Genomic DNA, 20,324 nt, shown 5'->3' on the forward strand with positions numbered 1-20,324 from the left:
TGGAGCCCAGTGGTCCAGCCAATTTACACCTCACCCAACAATCCAGCCTTCCAGCCTGTACTTCCACAGCTTCTTTCCAAGAGTGCTTTAGAGATGGTGTTGAAAGCCTTCCTGAAGCCAAGTAGCGTTACATACGCTGCCTCCCCACATCCCCATAGCCAGGCATTTCATCACAGAAGGCAGTTCTATTGGTCAGGCCCAATTTGCACTTCATAAATCTTTGCTCTGTTCCATGTTTGGAAGTGGACTCAAGAGGTTGTGCTTCCTGCACTTGCCTGGGGCTTGAGACAAGGCTGACTGTACCATGTCCTTCACCTCAAAGACAGGCACAGCACTGGCCCAGTCTCCAGGAACTTCCCCGAGTCAGTGTGATTTTTCTGGCTGAAGCTAACTGTCAGTTTGAGCCCCTTGGGGTGAATCCCATTCAGCTCCATGAATCTCTCTACATCCAGCCTCTCTAAGCAGTCCCTGCTACTGCCCACACCCTTCCATCCCAGGCTGTTGGGAAACACACGGAGCTCTGGTGCGTGCAGAGAAGAGTACATCAGCCTTTTCCCATATCTCATGTCACTTGGTTGTCTCCTTCACTCTTTGGTGGACTCACAGTGTTCACTACGGGCTGCCTCATCTGGGAACAGTATACTTGGAGCTGCCCTGAGAACCCTCTAGATCTCCAGCACTGAGCGTGGGAAGCCTGCAGGCACAGGGCTCCTAGCCTTTGGAGAAGAGACAAACCTGGGAGGAGAGGAGCTTCCAGGGCAGCCTTGACAGCTGGCTGCACATCTGAAACCAACCAGTGACAAATGTGCAAAGCCTTGAGCAGCTCAGAGACATCAGTGCGGGGGAGCTGGGATTCATTGACTGTACAACCAAAGAGCTGAGAACCAACCAGGCTCAAATCCCATTCATTACTTAAAACCCACAGGGTGAACTCTTAGCTTTCTGAACTCCTTTCCATGCCATTGATGAACATAACCCGCAAAGCATGCGAAGAACAGGGTAGTCATCAACCTGCTCATGCCTCTAGTTATCTTCTAAGCAATTATCTTCTGAAGATACACTTTAATTAAGGCTGCAGTAATGGCTGCTTCACTCTATTGCAATGCAGAGTAAATGAAAATATGCCAGACATTTCTGCTCTTCATGGCTCACAAAGCCTTAACCCTTGTGCTGACTGTCAGCCATATGTGATATTGGCAGCAGGTCCTATCCATTCTCTACAGAAGAAAGAAGAAAAGAAAGAGGATGCTCTGGTACAATCAAAAGACAACTTCGCTCCCTCTTAAAGGAAAATGCAAGACATTTGTTTAAATGTCTATAAATACTGCATACAAATTCCCCTGCATGTCAGTGCTGCTGGTACAGTAGGGACTCTGTATGCCTTTGGTTAAGCATTTCCCATTTGGATATATTAAAATGCATGTAAATCTTCAGCTGGATCTCAGAAGGAAGCTTACAATAGCCAGGGCCTAACATCAGGCAACGTATTTGCAGCAAGGCATTTATTAATGCAGTGAATTTAGCTCCATTTCCTGTTTGCAGTGTATCCAACTAACAGACCTCAGTTGTTATTCCAAATGTGTTTATAATTGCATCTTATTTCAGGCCTGTTTTGTTTGTACATATTCCAGCCTAAGGAAGGTCACACGCACTCCCTTGTTTGAGTACAACCGCTCACCCACATGACGTGGTGTTTTCCTGGATGACTGAAACCTTTGTGAACAGCCAGCTGCTGCTCTCCCACACAGCCCCAAACACATCTGCACCATATTGACTGGTGGGCACGAGCCAGACCCCTCAGCACACAGCTTTCCTCTGCCATGCTCAAAGAACCCAAAAGGTCTCCTTGGGACCACTGGGTGAGGAAACTCCAGGGGAAGATGCTCAGGTCTGTAGTGGCTGTGATGGTTCATGGCTTGCCTGGCTGGAAAGCAGCTCCTACACCACCTGAGGGGCAGAAGGTTCTCCTAACCTCTGCCCCACGGCCAAACCATTTCACCAGGCAGGGGAAAGAGTAATGAAGTATGTGCCATTTTCAAAATGCCATTAAGAACATTGCTTAACGGCCTCAGGAGCCCCAGACCTTTCCAGGAGAGGAAGCTCCCTTCTAGACAGCTTTTGTTCAGGCACCAGTATGACCTCTCCATCAAGGGCTCTGCTTACAGGCACAGCTGAGGTGGGTTATTGTGATACCACTGTTTGGAGAAACAATCTAGTTCTGCTAAATTCCTTCTGCAAGTCCTCTGAATATAAGGTCCGAGATTTTTAATGGCGTGTGGGTGTTGTTCTGTTTAACGTTGCAAAACTTACACATGACTTGGCTAAATCTTATTTTCAGAAGTGACAGAGGTCCTCAGGAGCATAAGGAGTCAGGGCAGGATTTTAAAAGCTGGTTGAGACATGATCTGGTTTCATTTGAACAGACAGGAGACAAATAAGGACCTACAAAGATACCCTGGCAGTGGTAAAAAAAGCTTATGAACCGCCTAGTCATTTCACTTTACAACCACCAAAGTATTAACACCTCACTTCAAGATCAATCCCAGGGAAAAGGGAAGAAAAAAAACCAAGATTTGAATAAATGTACAAAAGGAAGGGGCAACAGGTGATAAATTCTGAAGGACTACTGCATAAGGTGACGGTAAATCCTTTCTGAGCAGACCTCAGAAGCACTAGATGGGAAGGCACTGCCTGATGCATTGGGAGTCAAGACAGCAAAAATGAAAACCTGAAATATTTTGGTCTATTTTGCCAGAAAAACAGCTTATGTAATCACATTCTAAGTGTATCCATGCCTCTTTCTTCCCCCAGGTGTCACTTTTTATCAAATTAAATGGAAGTAACCTTCCAAAGAATTTAATTTACAACTTCCATAAAAATAGACAAATAGAGAAGATGCCTTTTTGAGCTGCAACACAAACTCAACTCTTTTTTAAGCAGAGAGCCCAGAAGAGGAAATTACTCTTGTACATAATGCTCTCACTGTAGGAAAAGCTTAAGTGGTACCAAGTCCTTAAAACACTGGCTCAGGAACAAGATCTACGTACATTAGAGAACTGGCAACATCATGATCCTCAGCTACAAGTCTCCCTGCTGCATGGACAACAGCTTTTGAAGCAGGCAAAAAGCAGCTTCAAGGTAAATCAGCATCACATTTTGCTCACCTTAACAAACCATCTGTTATAAGCCGTAGCAGTGGCCAGCTGCTTCAGTTCAGCCACCAAGGCAGATGGTATTGACAAACCTATTTGTTGAAGAAGGGGAGGTTCCTTGAGGCATCGGCAGGGAATGAAAGCAGAGGGGAAGCAAACTCTGAGAACAGAGTAATGGAGAGTCAAGCTTGAGCTGACAGTAAAACTGAGAGCAAAAAAATAAATAGGTTAGTAATAAAAAGGCAAGAGTGGAAACATCCAAGATTGGAGATTTGTACAACTCATCCACAAGCATGAAACAGGAAGTCACCAAGCAACAGCGAAACGAGAAGAAACAGAAAAGATCAAGAGCCAAAGAAAATAAAGAAAAGGAAAAAAAAAGAGCTGAAAAGCAAATTGTTTGGAAGTACAGAAAGGTGGGGGGGTGGGGACGGGACGGGATGGTGCAGGGAAAGCCAGAGGCCAGTCATCAGCATTTCATTCTGTTCCTTTTTGCCATCTTACAAACTAACTTTTCTTCTATTTCTGGAGAAGCTCTTTCTCCTCCTTAGTCAGAAGGCATTTCTTACTGCCAGCTTTCCATGGGCTTCATGCTGCTACTTTGCAGGCAACAATAAACAAGAGCCAATGGGAGGAAACTCCAGACCTCATTCAGGAATTAGCATGGGCAGCAGCTCTGACCATGTTTCTTCCCCATGCAAAGATCCTCCTACACACACCTGAAATCACACTTTTGTTTTTGACACAAAACACTTGACAGTGTCTCATTCCTAATTAAACTGTTTTGTACATTAAGAATTGCCACAGAACGAATTACTTTTTGAATAAATTTGTATTTTTCTGAAGCGGGAAACCCTCTTCCATGTGAATAGATAGATGGACAATAGGGAAAAGTAGGACACAACAGGCTCTGACTACCTGAAGTGCCTGAAGCCCAGCTGAAGCAGAACTGAGGCTTTGGTGGGAATCTTGAAGTTCCACTTCCCAAAGTGGTGAACACCAGAGCCTAAAAAAACCCCAGAAATTACTTAACAAATTAAAAGAGAAAAAACCCCATCCTTTAGGTATTGCATGCATGCGATACGCAGTAACCACCTGCAGCTCATAGCTTCAAAGGGTGCTTTATTTCTTTTCAGTACAGATTCAGTCCAGTTCACAGAGAACATGTTAGTTTATACATATCTTCACTTTGCAGGAAAAATGGACATGAACACATGAGCACTCAGTCACCAGCCTTTGATAGGCAATTTATGCCATTTTTGCCTCACAAGCATTGTGTATGGAACACAGGTTTCATTAGCATCCTATATAGGACCACTGTAACATCATCCTAAAAACACAGGACAGCAGGATGTAAATCTCAGGACTGTAAAACTGCATATATATGTACTGCTTGGGGATTTAACTTTCAAAATCCTGATCTTGACATTAACTTGAAAGTTTGTTTTAAAAGAATGTGTCCCTGAATAGTCTATGTTCTTCCTTGAGGCACACGTTCAAGTTCAGGCTTTGGATAGCAGTCTTTATTTCAAGCAGCCATTGAGAGCTGAGACTTGGAGCAGACAAAACTGCCTTAAAACCAGCTCTCAGCAAGCTGCAATAGCAGCTAATAGGAAGAAGGGTACCTGAATCTCAGCAGAACAAAGCAGTCTTGCATGTTTAACCATGTAATTAGGACCTGAAATACCAATGAAGGCAGTTCCTGTTAACCTACCAAACTTACCTTTCCTTGTTAGATACATGGTCTGGTAATGCTCGTGAGGCTTTGGGTTTTAAGACTGGAAAAGCTCATCTATTTCCCCTGAACATCCATGCTTATACCAGGTGGTCTAGCAAAAGACACTGTTGCTGTTCACAAAAATCTTTATTACTTACATCAGTTATTTGATAACACCCAGTACAAACTATCCCCATCACAGACAGAGGTTCTGTCTTAAAGTAAAATAAAGCTGATAAATACTGTAGGCAGTTATCTTCTACACGAAAAAAAATAAAAATCCCCAAATCTTCTTTCTGAGGGGCATTAAAAGCTAACTTATTCTAAACCATGCTGGCTGTAAGGGTGACAAAACACCAACATCCTCTACAACCTAAACTGAAACAGACAGAATATGGAAAAGACTCACAGAACGAAGATGAGAAGACAGAAAAGGGACTACTAAAAAGATACTTCCACTCTGAAGCATGTTTCAACTAGCTTAGATTTTCAAAGTCATTTTAGAAGTTCTGTACATTTAACTTGCTCCTGAAAACACTATATTTCTGACCTTTCCACCTAATTATTTTTCTCTCCTTTCAAAGAGCAACAGAAAAGGAGAAAACAGATCACAGGAGAGACAATGAAAGCGGTGAGTTAGCATACACTAGCAAGTACAGAAAGTATTCTCTATGCTGTCAAATGTAAGATCAACATGGCAACTTTCATTTTTCCTCCACTTAAACCAATTGCATTTTAAAATGTTTAAAAGAAAATATCCAAAGTTCATGGCCAAGCTCCTCAAAGTTAAAACACAGCATCTTACAACTGAGAGAACACTTGTCTTTTTATTTGTAAACCAGAGTTTGAAATATCTTACAACAGATTTTTAACTTCTTTTTTTTTAAGGAAACAGCACTTAAGAACTGAAAGAACAGTGTGCCATTAAATGTTAAGGACCATATTTTAAAAACCTTTATTAAAAAAGGTTATGTATGAATTTAACGGTATGATGAATTTAAGTTGTATTTTAAAGTCAACTACTTAAGCATCTAAATGATTGAAAATGAAGTGCAAAACTGGAATTCCAGTCAAAGATGAGGCTGTAGAGTTGTGCTTAAGACAGATGAGGTCTACCTACGGCAGGCACAGCTGCACGCTCCCAAGCTAACTTGGTCTGTCTCAGCCATGAATCCTGCAGATCTGAATGACACTGCTGATTATGTCAGTTTGATCTATTTAATATAAACTCTCCCTTTCTAATAAGAAGGATATTAACTAAAGCTTTCAGTTAAGCAATAAAACCTTTCTAATTAGCAACAAAAAAATAAAAGTGACATGCTTGCTCTGTTTCAGGCACTTTCAAGATCATAGTTTATTTACTGCAGGTAAAAAGCTAGTATACAGATTAAGGGAACCCTTAAATTTCTACTCTACAGTTATACACCATCTAGTATTCTTGCTCTGAATATTAACCAAAAAAGTTTCTAAACACCTGTAAGCCCCACTATAAATCTGCATTTTTATGATGAAAAAAAAGAAGAAATGTAAATTGTTGCTTAATTTTTTCAATGCACAATATTTACACTGTGAAATGGAAGAACAAGGAGTAGCAAAGAGGCAGTACATTTTAAAAAGACAGAGTTTTATATTTTTTTCACAAGTGGGCTAATCAGCATAACTGTATGTAAAAAAAAAATATTAAAAAAATCAAAGTATAGCAGAGTGTCCCATGACAGAAATCTTAATTGTCTTAACTGCAGTCATTATTTGCTAACTGTTTACATGCAGCAACTGCTAGGACTGAATTTCCGCTTTTAAAGTGTAAAATAGATTATGAGATTTAAGAGACAAACATTAATTTGTGTACGAAATAAAAAACTGCACTCTAGAATTGTACTGGTCACTCTTCCATAAAAAAAGGGAGAAGAAAAGAAACAACAAAACAAAGTACGCACAATGATAAAAAGCAGTCTCTTTCCGTACACTTAATTATCAAAGGCAATGCATAGACTGAGAATACCTGAATGGCAAACTCTGCAGACATTGGAAACAAACAGCTTTCACATACATGCTCTTTACAGGAGGCCTCTCTTTCCATTGAATGGCAATGGCTGACAGCAAATAAGGGGCACCAGGTGTACAACTAAGTAGATCTTGCAAAATACTAAGATGGGGCAGTTGTTAATATACAATTTGAACTATATATACAATATAATGGAATGTATCCCATCCCAAAACTGGTTTATGAAACAACTGGACCTTTCCATACTAGCCTTATGACTCAGCTATCATTCTAATTAAAACTACACAAGAGACTTACATAAAAAGTAAAATTAACGGGGCCTTTTACAAGAACTATTGACAAAGCTGCTTAATGGCATTTCTGCTTTTAAAGTAATTTTGTTGGATATAATTGAAATGACATCTGTGTACAAAATGTCCTGAAAGACACTTCAACATGGAGCTTTGGTGATTTAAACCACTTCAGTAACAATAAGATGAAAAATAGATTAAACAAAGTATTTCAGATAACTCAAACTGAATAGGAAATGGAATACCAATATGGCAGTAAAACCTTTTTCTGTTGTTTTTAAACAGGAGAGTCTCTTGTACCAGCAGAATCCTGCATACAGATACACACAGAAGGAGGGAATACACCGCTTATAATTCCCATTAAACAAAAGCCGATTCATCATGTGAGAAGGTACAAATTACAGAAAACATGAAGAGTCAATAGAAGACTAAACAACTGGTTTACATGAAAGAGAGAACACTTCAGTCTGAATGCAGTTACTTAGTGAAAGCTGCTACAACAGCCCACAGAACCTCATTCGTGTTGGCTTTCATACATTCAACCTCAGGGTCTAAATCCAAAAGCTGACGCACTCTCTTTGTGGCTAAATCATACTGCTCATCCAAAAGGGGGGCAAAAGCGTTCTCCAGAACATCTGAAGCATGGGCTAAGTAAACAAGTGCCAGCAAGCGCTTGTCCATGCGGTGAGGGTCGTTCACCCATTTGTCAAGAACTGCTTCTTGAACCTTCTTGATGAGGCGCTGTTTGATATTGTTGTTGGTGAGAGGGTGGGTGGTCATGTCAAAAAGGAGGAAGTTCTGTTTCTCTGTTGTCAGTACACCTTTTTCCACTAGATTTTTAGCTAACCGTTCACGGACATTTCGTAGTTGGTAGTGCAACTTCAGTGGGTTCCATGTTTCACCTAAAAAGACAAGCGAAACACCCAATGGTCATGTGAAGTCTAAGCTGCTCTGTTAAGAGTGAATTCCCCACCTTCCCCCCCTCACTGTGGTGGACAACGAGGTGTCAAATTTTTATAGATAACCATCACACTAATATACTGTGCCAATGTCAGCATTTCTCCAATCGGACCTACCTGGATATAGACACAGAGACACAAAATGTAAGAGCCTCCTTGGAGGAACTTCAGTGTACACTTTAAGTATAAAAGTAAAAATCCCCAAACAAGCAAAAACCAAACCAGACACAAAGGAAGAGTTTAACAATAAACATCTTCTCCAATCTTGTGCATTTGTCTACTTCCACCCTTTTACCATTTCAGAGACTGGAAGAAGTGCCATTGCCTTTCTTACTGCCACAGAGGCAAGCTAATACAGACCTACCCGGTGCATTTCTTCATTTCTTCAGGTTTTCATTCTCTCTGTTCCTGCCCTCACCAGGTGAAACAGTAACCATGCACTGTGAGAGTGTGAGCGGTTCGTACATACAAGCACATTACGCAGGGAATTTAATATTTCTATAAAAGTTATTTCTAATGATTTTTGTCAAGGCAGGAGAACTGGGTTCTTTAGAGGGCATGACTGTGTGGGTAGAGGAGGGAATTAAAAAAGCACAAAGTCAGCATCAACAGCTACTGATAAAGCTAGAATTGTTACACACTGAGAAATTCACCTTTGTTTAAGAGTTTACTCAAGTTAAAATTTTAGATCCAGCCTAATAAAGTATTGTCATAAGTACTAAAATCACCTCCTGATCTAAAAGAGTCTAAGCATATTAAGTGGTCAGAGAAAAAAACAGCAGTACTTATTTCTTATACAAGTAGGAGTTTTCCATAAGTACAATACAAATTTCTGTATCAACTTGTTTCTGTATCAGAAAGCTTTTAAAAAAATCATTGGTATGAAAACAACAATAATTAATACCCACAGATTACTTTAAGATTTCTCCTGCTGTGATGGAGGGTGACATATGCTGTATCCAAATAACAGCCACTTAAGTAAACAAATGAGGTGATAACAAGTGCATAGTGAAAGTAGAAAACCCACCCACACCTGAACTATAGAAGTCCCTTGTAGGGCCCACACTCATTGAATATGATTCCTCAGCGTGACCATGAATTAAACTATCACACACACAGACACACACTAAACAGCAGTTTCCTTACAGCGTTTCAAAGGGCAAAGGCTATTTCCTATACGTGTCTACATTTATCAGGTGGATGTGGCTGTACGGCTATAAAAATCAGTACTGTGCTGACACCTTGTGACCGATCTCCTCAATTACACCGACACTTGCTGGTGCAGGCAGATGTTTGTTACGTCTACAGAAGACCCGACATTTTGATTCAGGCTTCTGTATGCCGTACACTTTCTTCTCTTAGAAGCTATCTTAAAAACAACATCAGCCTGGCAAACATGACCTTACACGTCCACATTAACCTTTCCATGATGGATCTGAAATCATATGTACAGTAACTTCAAGCCACATTCTTCACATTTTTGGTAATTATAATGGGAGTAGCTATTTTCAAGGATCAGGCCCTAAAGAAAAAAAAGTTCATAATAAAATAAAACCTAATAAAACACAACAATACTTCTCTTCAAAGGGCAGTCCTCTAAACCATGGGAAATACAAAGAACTCTAATGCCATTCAAGAACTAGTAATAACCATATTTAAGTAAAAATGTTTGATCCAAGTGTTGGTCACCACACTGACAATAACCATTTTCCCAGAGCCAAAGCTCAGCAGGGTCAGGGAAACAGCTTAGCTCAAAGAAAACATACAACATTGTTCATTCATTAGTTGACCTTTTTTAAATCAGTCCTAACTTGATGTGCTCTGCACTGAGAGAGAAGGTGAAATGTCAGCACAAATTATGTATTTGGGAAAAGAAAAATGAGTTGGTTTTGCAGCCTGTTACAGTGAGGGAGAGCTGAGCAAGAACTGAACTGCCAGGCTGTACTGCAGCCATGCCTCCTACTGACAAGGACTGCTTTGTTTTCCTGTCTCCCCTCTCTGCCTGCCAGTCAGTGAGCAAGAAGGGAGGGATGGCAAGGACAGGAGTACCATGTGGATGATGTGCAAGGAAGGCTGTTAACGGTGGTACAGGATGAATGGGAAGAACATAATGAAAACAAGCAAGCAGAGAAAGGTGGAGAAATTTGTTCATTTTTCAAATTCTTACATATCAGTTGTTGGCAAGTAACAGATTAAGAGAGACGACTTCAAGCATCATTAGCCACGCCCCACCCCAACCTCCCAGAGTCATGATGTTGACAAAACAGTGTGTTTTTCTCCTGCAGTGTTGGCACAGGTGAAGTACAGTTCTGCTATACTCCAAGGAGGCTGCTGTGTTTTGTAAAAACAAACGCTGGTGATGAATTCAGGCTACAGAAACAAGAAAACCCCCCAAAACCCAATAAAAGCACTGCATGTTAGAAAATGGTCATTGTTAATTTCAGTTTAATTTACACATCCTAAGGATTCAACTGTTGGCAACGAATATGAAAAAAATGTTAACTGTAATTGTAAAAATTAAATCTGATATTTCATTTGTTTTGTTTTTCTCCACAACTTACTAGCAGTGCAGAAAGTGCTTTGTGTGAAGTACTCATGTTGAAGACTTTATTTTGAACAAGAAACATCTAGCACTTGAAAATATTTATTGAATTTGCTCCCTTAATGAAAAAATAGAACTCCTGACTCTGTTGCTTCATAATTACTGGCCAAATAATCCTCAATTTTCACATCTGTGTGGCAATATTCTTATCTCCTTTCTTCATCAAAAAGATCTGAACACTGAATCCATACACCTACACTCCAAACTTCCACTAACCCTGATTTCCAATTACAGAGAAAGGCAGTTGTATCTCCAGGGTGCAGTCCTGATTTACTGCAGAAACAGCAGAAGACACCTCTTCCACAGAGTTGATATGTCCTCTGACACTTCCATATAGATCCTTTCTGTACCAAGTCAAAAGCAACAGTTACTTATATTTGATTACAGGCTGCAGTCAACAAGAGACTACCTTAGAGAACATACTAATTAACTTTTTTGCATACTTTCTCCCCCAAAACCTTATATCTCTAGTGATGCTAGATAATTACCTTTACTGGGGGTAAAAAAAGCAAATACATTACGTCTAAGGCTTACCACTAAGCAGTTCAATCCAATTTTGTACTGTTTCAGGAGGCTGTGTCTCTTTTATGTGTTTCAGAGCTTCATCAAGCAGAACATCCCCTGTAGGAGCATCTGACTTGCAAATCACCTATGACAGAATAAAACAGTATTTTGACTTAATTCATATACTACAAACATTCACCAGTAAAACTTGGGGAAAAAAAAAAGAAAAAAAATCTGCTATCAAAACTAAAGAAATCTTAAAAAAATAAGGAATCATCTCCTAAGAACTTAAAAAAAAACCAACAAAAAAACAAAAACCAAAAAAACAAACCACCTATTTGTTGAAAAATAGAACCCCAAACCTATCTAAGGATTTTAATTAGAAAGCTATGTCTTAATATAGCTTTATTTATAGGTTATCTACAGGTTATCTATAACTTAAATTAACCTTAACCCCATAGCATTAATAACATGCCTAATGACTAATCTTTAAGCAAGATACTCCACTAACCCAGCCAGGTCATTCACTTCCTCCCCAAAATAAACTTACTAACTATAGTGTTAAACTACTCTCTGATAGCTTCAAGTCAATTTATTCAAAATACTGCAGTTAAACAATTACAAATTAGCACTTTAAAAGCATCAGGTAAAAAGGCAACAGGCAACTGACAAAAAAATAACACAATATGTAAGAGAAGAAGCAAGAGAAAGCGCTTTTTTTTTTTTTTTGTGTAGCACTTCACAGTAGTCAGGTGTCCTGGAAAAGCTTTAAGTGTCTTTTAGAAACACATTCCATTAGTCCTGTTCTGTAGTTCTAGTCATCCTTAATATAAACAGTACAGTGCAGTACATTTTCATAGGGTCTGAGATGACACTAAAATGAGCTACAATACTAAGACAGCTTTAATACTGGCAAGATGATCCCAAACTGCGAGATGTGAAAAGTCATGGAGATGAAATGGAAATTGCTGGAGAGATCTCTGTGAATACCTAAGAGGTCATAGCTGGAAAATTATTTCCAATTTAGATGGCATATATAAAGCAGAGAAAATAAGATTTTTATTAAAAATCAGCATGAATGGAACAGTCCACAATGACGGCAACAAAAGGGCAAAGTTTGTTTAGATCTAAACCGAAAGCATATAAGGTATTTTTTACAAAGAAGGTATCATATTTTATGATGCCTATTTCAGGGAAAAAATAAAAGATATCAGCTTTTTCTGGAAATACAAAAGAGCAGGATGTACTGTCAAAAGCTTCAACAGGCAAATTAAACTGCTAAGCAGCCAGGGAGCTGCTGAATTGCATTCAATGGAGAATTTTAAGACTAAACATCTGCTAGGGAAAACAGAGAAACCTCATTATCTCTTACTGCATCAAGATTAAAGCAAGTCTCCATTTTGGGGAGCTGGAGATCACTTCAACCATAACCCTAGGATGTTTGATTTTAAGAACACAACTACACTTTAATCCAGGAAACTCTTTTTTTAAAAAACACAAAACAATGCATGTTTGTCTTTCTGATTTACAAGCTTCCACCACAGCATCACTCAAGACCTCTATTAAGTACATGTAATGGTATCACGTCTGGCAGTTTTACATCAAGATTCTGATTTTGTTTTGAAGTGTCTGTTCTTTAATTATACAGAAGTATGCTTCAAGTTGGGCTTTTAAGCTGCTAGATTGTGGCTATTAGCCACCTGTCAGATACTCCTTTAATAATTAGCCTAAACCCACCCACTTATCTATCATTTCTTGTTTTCAAAACTGACTTTGCAGCAGTATTTTAGTTTCTCTGAAGTGTCTTATTAAAGTAGTCTTCATTACACTGGATCACTCCAGCCTGTTGCAGCTGGTAATCTACTGCTCACCATTTCATGTTCACAGGCAAGATGTGAAATCACCTTTCTTACCTTCTTTATTAAGAAAAAAACAAAACTAAATAAAACCCCCAAAACAAACCTCAATGAAGAGACAAAAAAATTCTTATAAGTTTAGGATATACATAAGGGTTTTTTTAAAAAGTTTAGAAAACAGCCTTCCTTATTTGAGGTTAAGGTATTTCTTTCTACCACTGCAAAGAAATTTAAAAAGCTAGCCTGAATATAATGCACTGCAACAGTATGAGCCAAAACATATAGCCATTTAAAGGAAAGAGCTGTAAGGAACAAAGACTCTCCTATTAGTCAGGACTCCATAAGCTCTTGTGAAGCCACAATGCACAATTTTGTCTCCAAGTTTACAGCTCTCTGCAGCCAGGCATACACCATTGTTTCTTCCCTGCTCGAGCGAGTCCAGAGGATGCCAGGAAGATGATCTGAGGGCAGGAGTAGCTCTCCTCTGAGAACAGTCTGAGAGACCTGGGGTTGTTCAGCCTGGAGAAGAGAAGGCTCTGGGGAAACCTTAGAGCAGCTCCAGTGCCTAAAGGGAGCTACAAGACATCTGGACAGGGGCTTTTTACAGGGGCCTGTAGTGACAGGACAAGGTGGAATGCGTTTAAGCTGACAGAGGGGAGATTTAGACTAGACATCAAGAAGAAATTCTTCCTTTTGAGGGTAGTGAGGCACTGGCACAGGTTGCCCAGAGAAGCTGTGGATGCCCCGTTCCTGGCAGTGTTCAAGGCCAGGTTGGACTGGGCTTGGAGCAACCTGCTCCAGTGGAAGGTGGATGGCAAGGGATTGGAACTGGATGAGCTTTAAGGTCCCTTCCAACCCAAACCAGTCTATGATTCAATGATTCTTCTCACTTCTCTGTTACACTCACTATTCATGGGACAAATTTTTCTTTGTTCTCCAAAAGAAAGTGAAAAGTGGTTCACACTTCAATGTATTTCTCTACCCCCTCCCTTCCCAACACATGGAGTCAAGCAACCATGGAAAACTAGCCACATCCCTCCTACCTTCATGGGTCTACTCTTTCTTGAAGGATTAACTGGTGAATAAGCTTGGCTAACTCTTCAGAGTCATTAAGAGCACAAGAGCAGCAGGAAATCAAGTGGGTTGGGGATCTTGTGAATTAAATCACTACAGAATTTTGAACATCCACAAGGGAGAATGTTCTTCTATCTATCTTTAATAGAGGAGGTAAGGCAGAGAAAGAACCTAAGATCCTGGCTCTTCAGAGATGGTGGTCTCAGCCTTACTGCAAAAAGTCTTTATTTATTCCAATTTCTCAGTGATGGATTTGGTACTAGATTTGCCTTGCATCCAGCTGCTGAGGAAATTTCAATTATACAGGGTACTTGATTTGCATTTTCCAAAATGCAGCTTTATAATTAAGCAATGTTCAAGATTAAGCACTTCTTGTGTTGATTTTTAAGTAAACTTCATAATCTAGTTTTAGATACAAATACAAAAATTCACTCATAAATTAATAACTCAGAATTGTTAGCTGTAAAATACTGGTATAAATTAATCTGCCAAGGATTTGGTGGGATTTCTTTTAATAACTCTAATGGCTTGGTTTTCTTTCTGAGGTTGTAGGGCAGCACAGAGTACTATTTTCTATCTGCAATAACCGCCAGCCCTAGAAATTAATTTATACATAAACCTCAACATTTAAATATTTATTTCTAAAACTGATACCAGTAGACAGAACTCCAAAATGATGCAGTGATTACATACCCTTAACCCAAATTTAAGCAGATGCTGCAACATGAATACATCATATTGTCTGACAGTTTTTCTAGTCTCATTTGTCTCCCTATGGCATTCAAGCATGAATTTAATATAGCTTGATCCATTCTGAAGTTCTGTCTTAAAAACTGCAAAAATTATCAAAGATCTACCCGATTTAGGGCTTGATGTGCAAATCATTGTAGCTAGCAATCTTTTCAGTCAGTTGTATGAGCAAGGCCACAGTTAGCTGGTCACAAATCCATACTACTGCCCGAAGAACTAGTTCTGCCCTCTTCTTGTGCTCATCTTATTGCTTGTGACAGCAGTCTCACTTGTGCCACACCTGATGACAAGATCAAGATAGCAACTAAAGTAAAAAATAAGCTGACTGAAGCTTTTCAGCCAGAGGGGTTACACAACAAGGCTGCAAACATGCTAGTAACAATCCAAGAGAGACTCCAGTAAGTTTCTTTGCAAAGACAGTACTACCCTTCTCATCTGCCATACAGGCTAAAGTGACTGAAAACTAAACTCCTCCCTTCAGATCATGGCTTGAAGATACAGGGTTCTGATTCACAAATCAAGGTTTTGAGTTTTTAGGAGGTTTGACCTTCCCACAAAATTGAAAGATGGACCTGGCATGAGGATGAAGAAGGGCTAATCTGGATGACATAAGGTATAGAAAATGGTACTGCCATGAATCACAACCTTGGATGCACTAGACAGCTCATTCCACGCACTAAGCACAGTATTTAATTCACAGCATAAGCTGAGGGCAGGGGGAGCAAAGCCTGCAAAAGGGAATCAAGGAAGACACTTGGTAGAGCTGAGGCATCTAAATCTAGCCAACACAGAAACAAGACTGAAATTTTATGTTAATGCAGAACTTAAAATAAGGCACAAAACAATACAAGTCATTCATGAAAATAATTTCCAAACTGAGAGCTGGTGCAGGAGAAGAAATCTCAAATATATCACCAGGTGATATCACCAAAAAGAAATCATTTAAGCAGAAACCAATCTTCATTTAAATTTTAAATTAAAGTTTTTTTCACAGAATCCTCCTGCCTGCAAAAAGAAATCTCAATTGCCTTACAGCAGAATAACAAAACCTTTAATATTGGGTAGCTTAATTAAGAGAAGGGAAGGAGAAAACAAACACACCCACCCCCAAAACAACATGATAAAATTTAACAAAAATTAAAATTAAGAAAAAACCTACCAAATTAAAAAAAAACAATGAAAACAACCAAGAAAAAAAAAAAACATACCTCCCACCTCCAAACCAACAAAACCACACAAAATAAAACACTGGGAAACAAAAAAAAAAAAAAAGACAATAACTTGCTTGCCTTCTTTATTGTAGATAGACCCAGGTTAATTTGCCATTTTCAAAACAAATAAGCAAAAAACACTTCATAATTAAAATTTCAGGTTGATAGAGCTGACAATGTTTACAACAACAACAACAACAAAAAAATACTAAAAACATTCTTATATGCCTAAGAAGCCAAAAGTTTTGGAGAAAAAAAAAATATGCAAACTAATACTGAGTATGCTTTAAATGGAGCTAAAAGAAGTAGGAGCTGTTTGTCTGAACAGAGGTTAGATTCAAGAGGGTGAAGCTGGGAGAAGGTTGGGGAATTTGTAGCCTTTACTTTAAAAAACTTAGCAAAAGATAATATTGACAGGGAAAAGTGCCATAAAAGAGAATTTATCTGTCATGGATAGAAAACATTTGACCATGTCTTCATTAATCCTGTAAAGTAAGTATCCTCTAATGCTGATGAAGTAAAAATTCTTCTGACACTTTGACTTTGCACATGTCATACAATGGAAAAATCCAGGAGCAAAAGTAATACATTAAGGCCTGAAACCTTCAGCTAATTTTATAAAGGACCTTAAAAATCTGGCCATCTCAGAAGGTCAGTGAGTGGTACAATATATTTAATACACCACTCATGCTTAAACTAGATAGAATTTTGTTTTCTGGGGGCCCAAGGTACAAGGTTAGTTTCCTTCTGTTCCCCTGCACAAACTGCAACATCATGTTCACCAGAATAAACTGATGGCTTGAAGGACACAGCTGGCAGGCTGTCAGCCATTCTTTTCAGCTCTAGCCCACATCTCACCAACCTTGCACAAGCCACTTCCTTCGGCAGTAGTACCACAAACAGTGGTACTGGCTCTCAGCAGTAATGGCTGCCACTGCACCCTGACCAGACCCACTGTCAAATATTTGTACAAGATTCCGAACAGTTGCAGGAACACATCAAGAGAACAAACAGAAGCAGAGAACAAGTACTGAAGGCACGTCAGCTCACCACTGAAACACTTAACTCTGTGAATCTAACTTACATCACTTCAGGATCCCTATGCCCACGTAAAGAAAATAAGTCTTTTTCTTATAACCAATGTAATTTACAGGTCCTGTACTTCCTTAAGCATGATACAAAAGCAACTGTGATCATTTTCTTCCACTTACCTTTCTTGTTAGTAGACTCTTGCGCCTCATTCCACAAGCCTCTAGCTGAAGACGCCCTCGCAGTGCCAATTCAATTAACATACAACCACGCAATCCTGAGGAGATACAGTCATTCCAGAATGATGTGTAACCCTGTGAAGAATGAAAGACAGTAAGATATCTCTATCTCCGCAAAGCAAACAGAAAACGAGGCTTTCTGCATTCTCTAAGCAGTTTTCCTGTCTTCACACAGGTTTGAAGTAGCATCACAACCACCTCTCCTGAAAGAGAAATAGACTCATCCCCTGTTGAGACAGTTAAGTCTTCTGCTCTTTGAGGAAACATGGAAACCTCAGGGAAGTGATACAAAATGAAAGGGCAAGACATGAACAACTACAAGATACAAAGTGTAGTTTATACATAGACAAACTAACCTTACTACCTTTAAGACACCAAGCATTTGGCATTACCTACACCACACAGGCTGATCTGAATTTCCTGAGAGATTTTTATATGGTATTACATCCATAAACAATATGGCACTGATAAAGTAATAATAAGCTGAAAATAGATATTAAGTAAAATATGGAGTGTACTGGAAACACAAATGTGGCAATCAGTAGAAACCAGAGAACCCATTTTTTAGCTTGAATATAGTAAACCAAAGTTTTCAAGCAACTAGTTGGAAAAGCTATTTTGTTATTTAAATCCTTTGAAAATGTATTTTTAAACCTTAATACCCATTATTCTTATACAGACTGCAAAAAAGCAAAACATTTATTCTATGAATTATGTGACATCCAGCAATGCAATTTTATTCTATTCTGCCAATACAGATACATAAGATTCACGCATCTGAAATCCACTGAACTTACAAATCAGTCCCTTACTAATGCATGCCATTAAATACAGATTTCCAGGAACATGAGAATACTTATTTCTATATAGCACTTAACTATTTTCAAGACCTGTATTACACAGATGACCAATACTTCTGAAAAACTACTGAAATATGTCACAGATATTTGCTTAAAAGGCCATAAATAAAAGGTTGGCAAGACATTTCAAGTTATTTAATCAGTCTTCTAATAAGAGCTGATACTTTGCAAGCAACAGCTACTCTCATAAATCAGCCCTCCTGTAAATTAAGATTTCGGTTAGCACCAGCCATTTCTTGGCTGAAAACCACGCAAGATAAGGAGCAATATTTGCTTGATGGGGAGGGTAAAAAAATAAAAACAAACAAAAAAAAGAGACTCCTACATTCCACTATTTCTAATTAAATACTCTCCTTACATAATAATTTTTGAAATAAGACAAAATATACAAACTAAAAATCTACTGCACAAAGTTACAGCTGTGGCACAATATCCACTTCTTTCTGTTCACAAAAAAAGTTTTATAAATACACAAACAATTGAAGTGCTGTTTTTTCCATCAGGAATGAAAACTGAATTTCTTTTTATAGTGAGTTGCAGAGAAATAGAAGATGACAGATTAACTCAGGCTGGAAAGGACCACAAGAGATCTCTAGTCCAACCCCCTGCTGCAAGCAGGTTCAGCTATTAAGCCAAGTCAAGTTGCTCAGGGTTCTATTCAGGCAAGTCTTGAAAACTTCCAGTGATGGAGACTGCACAGCCATCCAACAATTTTTAATGAAGTGATCCTGAAAGGCAGCTCAAAAAGATCATATTTTTTTGTAAATGGAACTGCCTGTTCTACTGGGTTAGATGACATCAAAGTCATGAGAATGCATATGTGTGTGTGTCCCCCACCCCAGCAGGTAAGGAGTTTGCAGGTGAACCACTAGAGAAGGAGCACTGTATTTCAATTATACTGCTATGACTACAGTGAGAAAGCAGGTGCTTTAGAACAGCTGGTGATATCCTGAACATTTTTCAATCCATTAAACTGATCTTTCCAGATAGTTTAGGCAGATGGACCGTTTTTGGCACTTACTGCAACGACCTCAGACAACTGAAGGGAACCTTCACAGAAGGTCAGTTAAGCATGTTACAGTCTTAACTAAATCATCCTTTAAATTAACTCAAACTTCTTGGTATGACTGAAAATGAGTAGAAGCAGACATTTATCTTCAACACTGCAAAAAGCTTCTTGACACCCAATTTAAATGGCATACAGCATAACTATAATAAAACGCACAACAGTAACACTCAGCATTATAGAACTACTGACTATTAAGGAGGTTATAGATGGTGCAGAAAATGAGCAAAAGAAGTAGAGAGAATAATAATAATAATACACAGAGAGGGAGCATAAATAATGTACTATCTGCACAGGAAACAATTGCCTTTTCCCCACAAACAATGTCTAAAATGTGCTAAATGAACCTAGCTCACTGGTTAGAAAAGTAAGAGGTCAACTTCTTATCTATGTTTCAACTGGTTTTCCACAAAAGCAAAAGTTTTTTAAAATACCCTTTAAAAGTTAAACTCACAGTAGATTAATAACCACGTCTGACAGACAGCAATGGATCTGTAAACCGCACATGGCCTTGAAAGCTCCCACACAGCTGAAGCCAGTGTACACGGACAGAGGTTTTGTCAGTCTGTGCACACCATTCCCTGAACAGGTTACTCATTGTTCATTACAGGTTATGGAACAAAACAGGGATTTAGCTTGACTGTTTAACACTGTTCTCACTGTTATTCCAAATACCTAACAGCCTCAGAACACTTAAATTGAAGATCAAAGACCACTACTTACAGATGCAAGTCATTCCACTATTTAATATTCTCAAACAGCACTAGTTTTCTCACAAACACAACACCAAGTAATTTTACTTTACCTTTCTTCCTACAAGTCTTTTATAATTATATAAACATCCTACCTCAGTGAAATACTTATACCATTAAAGTTGCTAAGCATCAGGAAAAGAAAAAAAGAGATCTCACAAGGCAGGGAGTTATTTTTATCTGACAGCAATTGCACTACAACAGCACTTCAAGCTATGAATAGCTTGCAAAACAAATTTTAACAGTACATTGATTCAA

The 20,324-nt window shown here is 38.8% G+C and overlaps 2 protein-coding genes across 2 annotated transcripts in view; one reads left to right on the forward strand and one right to left on the reverse strand.

Annotated features, from left to right (window-relative positions):
• Window positions 1-20,324, forward strand: part of PMAIP1 (phorbol-12-myristate-13-acetate-induced protein 1) — a 442,512-nt gene that overhangs the window by 229,027 nt on the left and 193,161 nt on the right. The window lies entirely within an intron of this gene.
• GOLPH3 (golgi phosphoprotein 3) overlaps window positions 4,258-20,324 on the reverse strand; it is a 35,159-nt gene continuing 19,092 nt past the window's right edge. The window contains exons 2-4 of the mRNA XM_062612874.1: window positions 17,332-17,463; window positions 11,260-11,374; window positions 4,258-8,066 (exon numbers count right to left, since the gene is read on the reverse strand). Coding sequence (XP_062468858.1) covers window positions 7,642-8,066; window positions 11,260-11,374; window positions 17,332-17,463 — 672 coding nt within the window. The 3' untranslated portion in view covers window positions 4,258-7,641. The remainder of the gene's footprint in view (window positions 8,067-11,259; window positions 11,375-17,331; window positions 17,464-20,324) is intronic.

This window comes from Pezoporus occidentalis, unplaced genomic scaffold (assembly GCF_034315485.1).
Source record: "Pezoporus occidentalis ecotype Australia unplaced genomic scaffold, CSIRO_AGI_Poc_V1 ctg162, whole genome shotgun sequence".
In the NCBI taxonomy this organism is placed as follows: domain Eukaryota; kingdom Metazoa; phylum Chordata; class Aves; order Psittaciformes; family Psittacidae; genus Pezoporus; species Pezoporus occidentalis.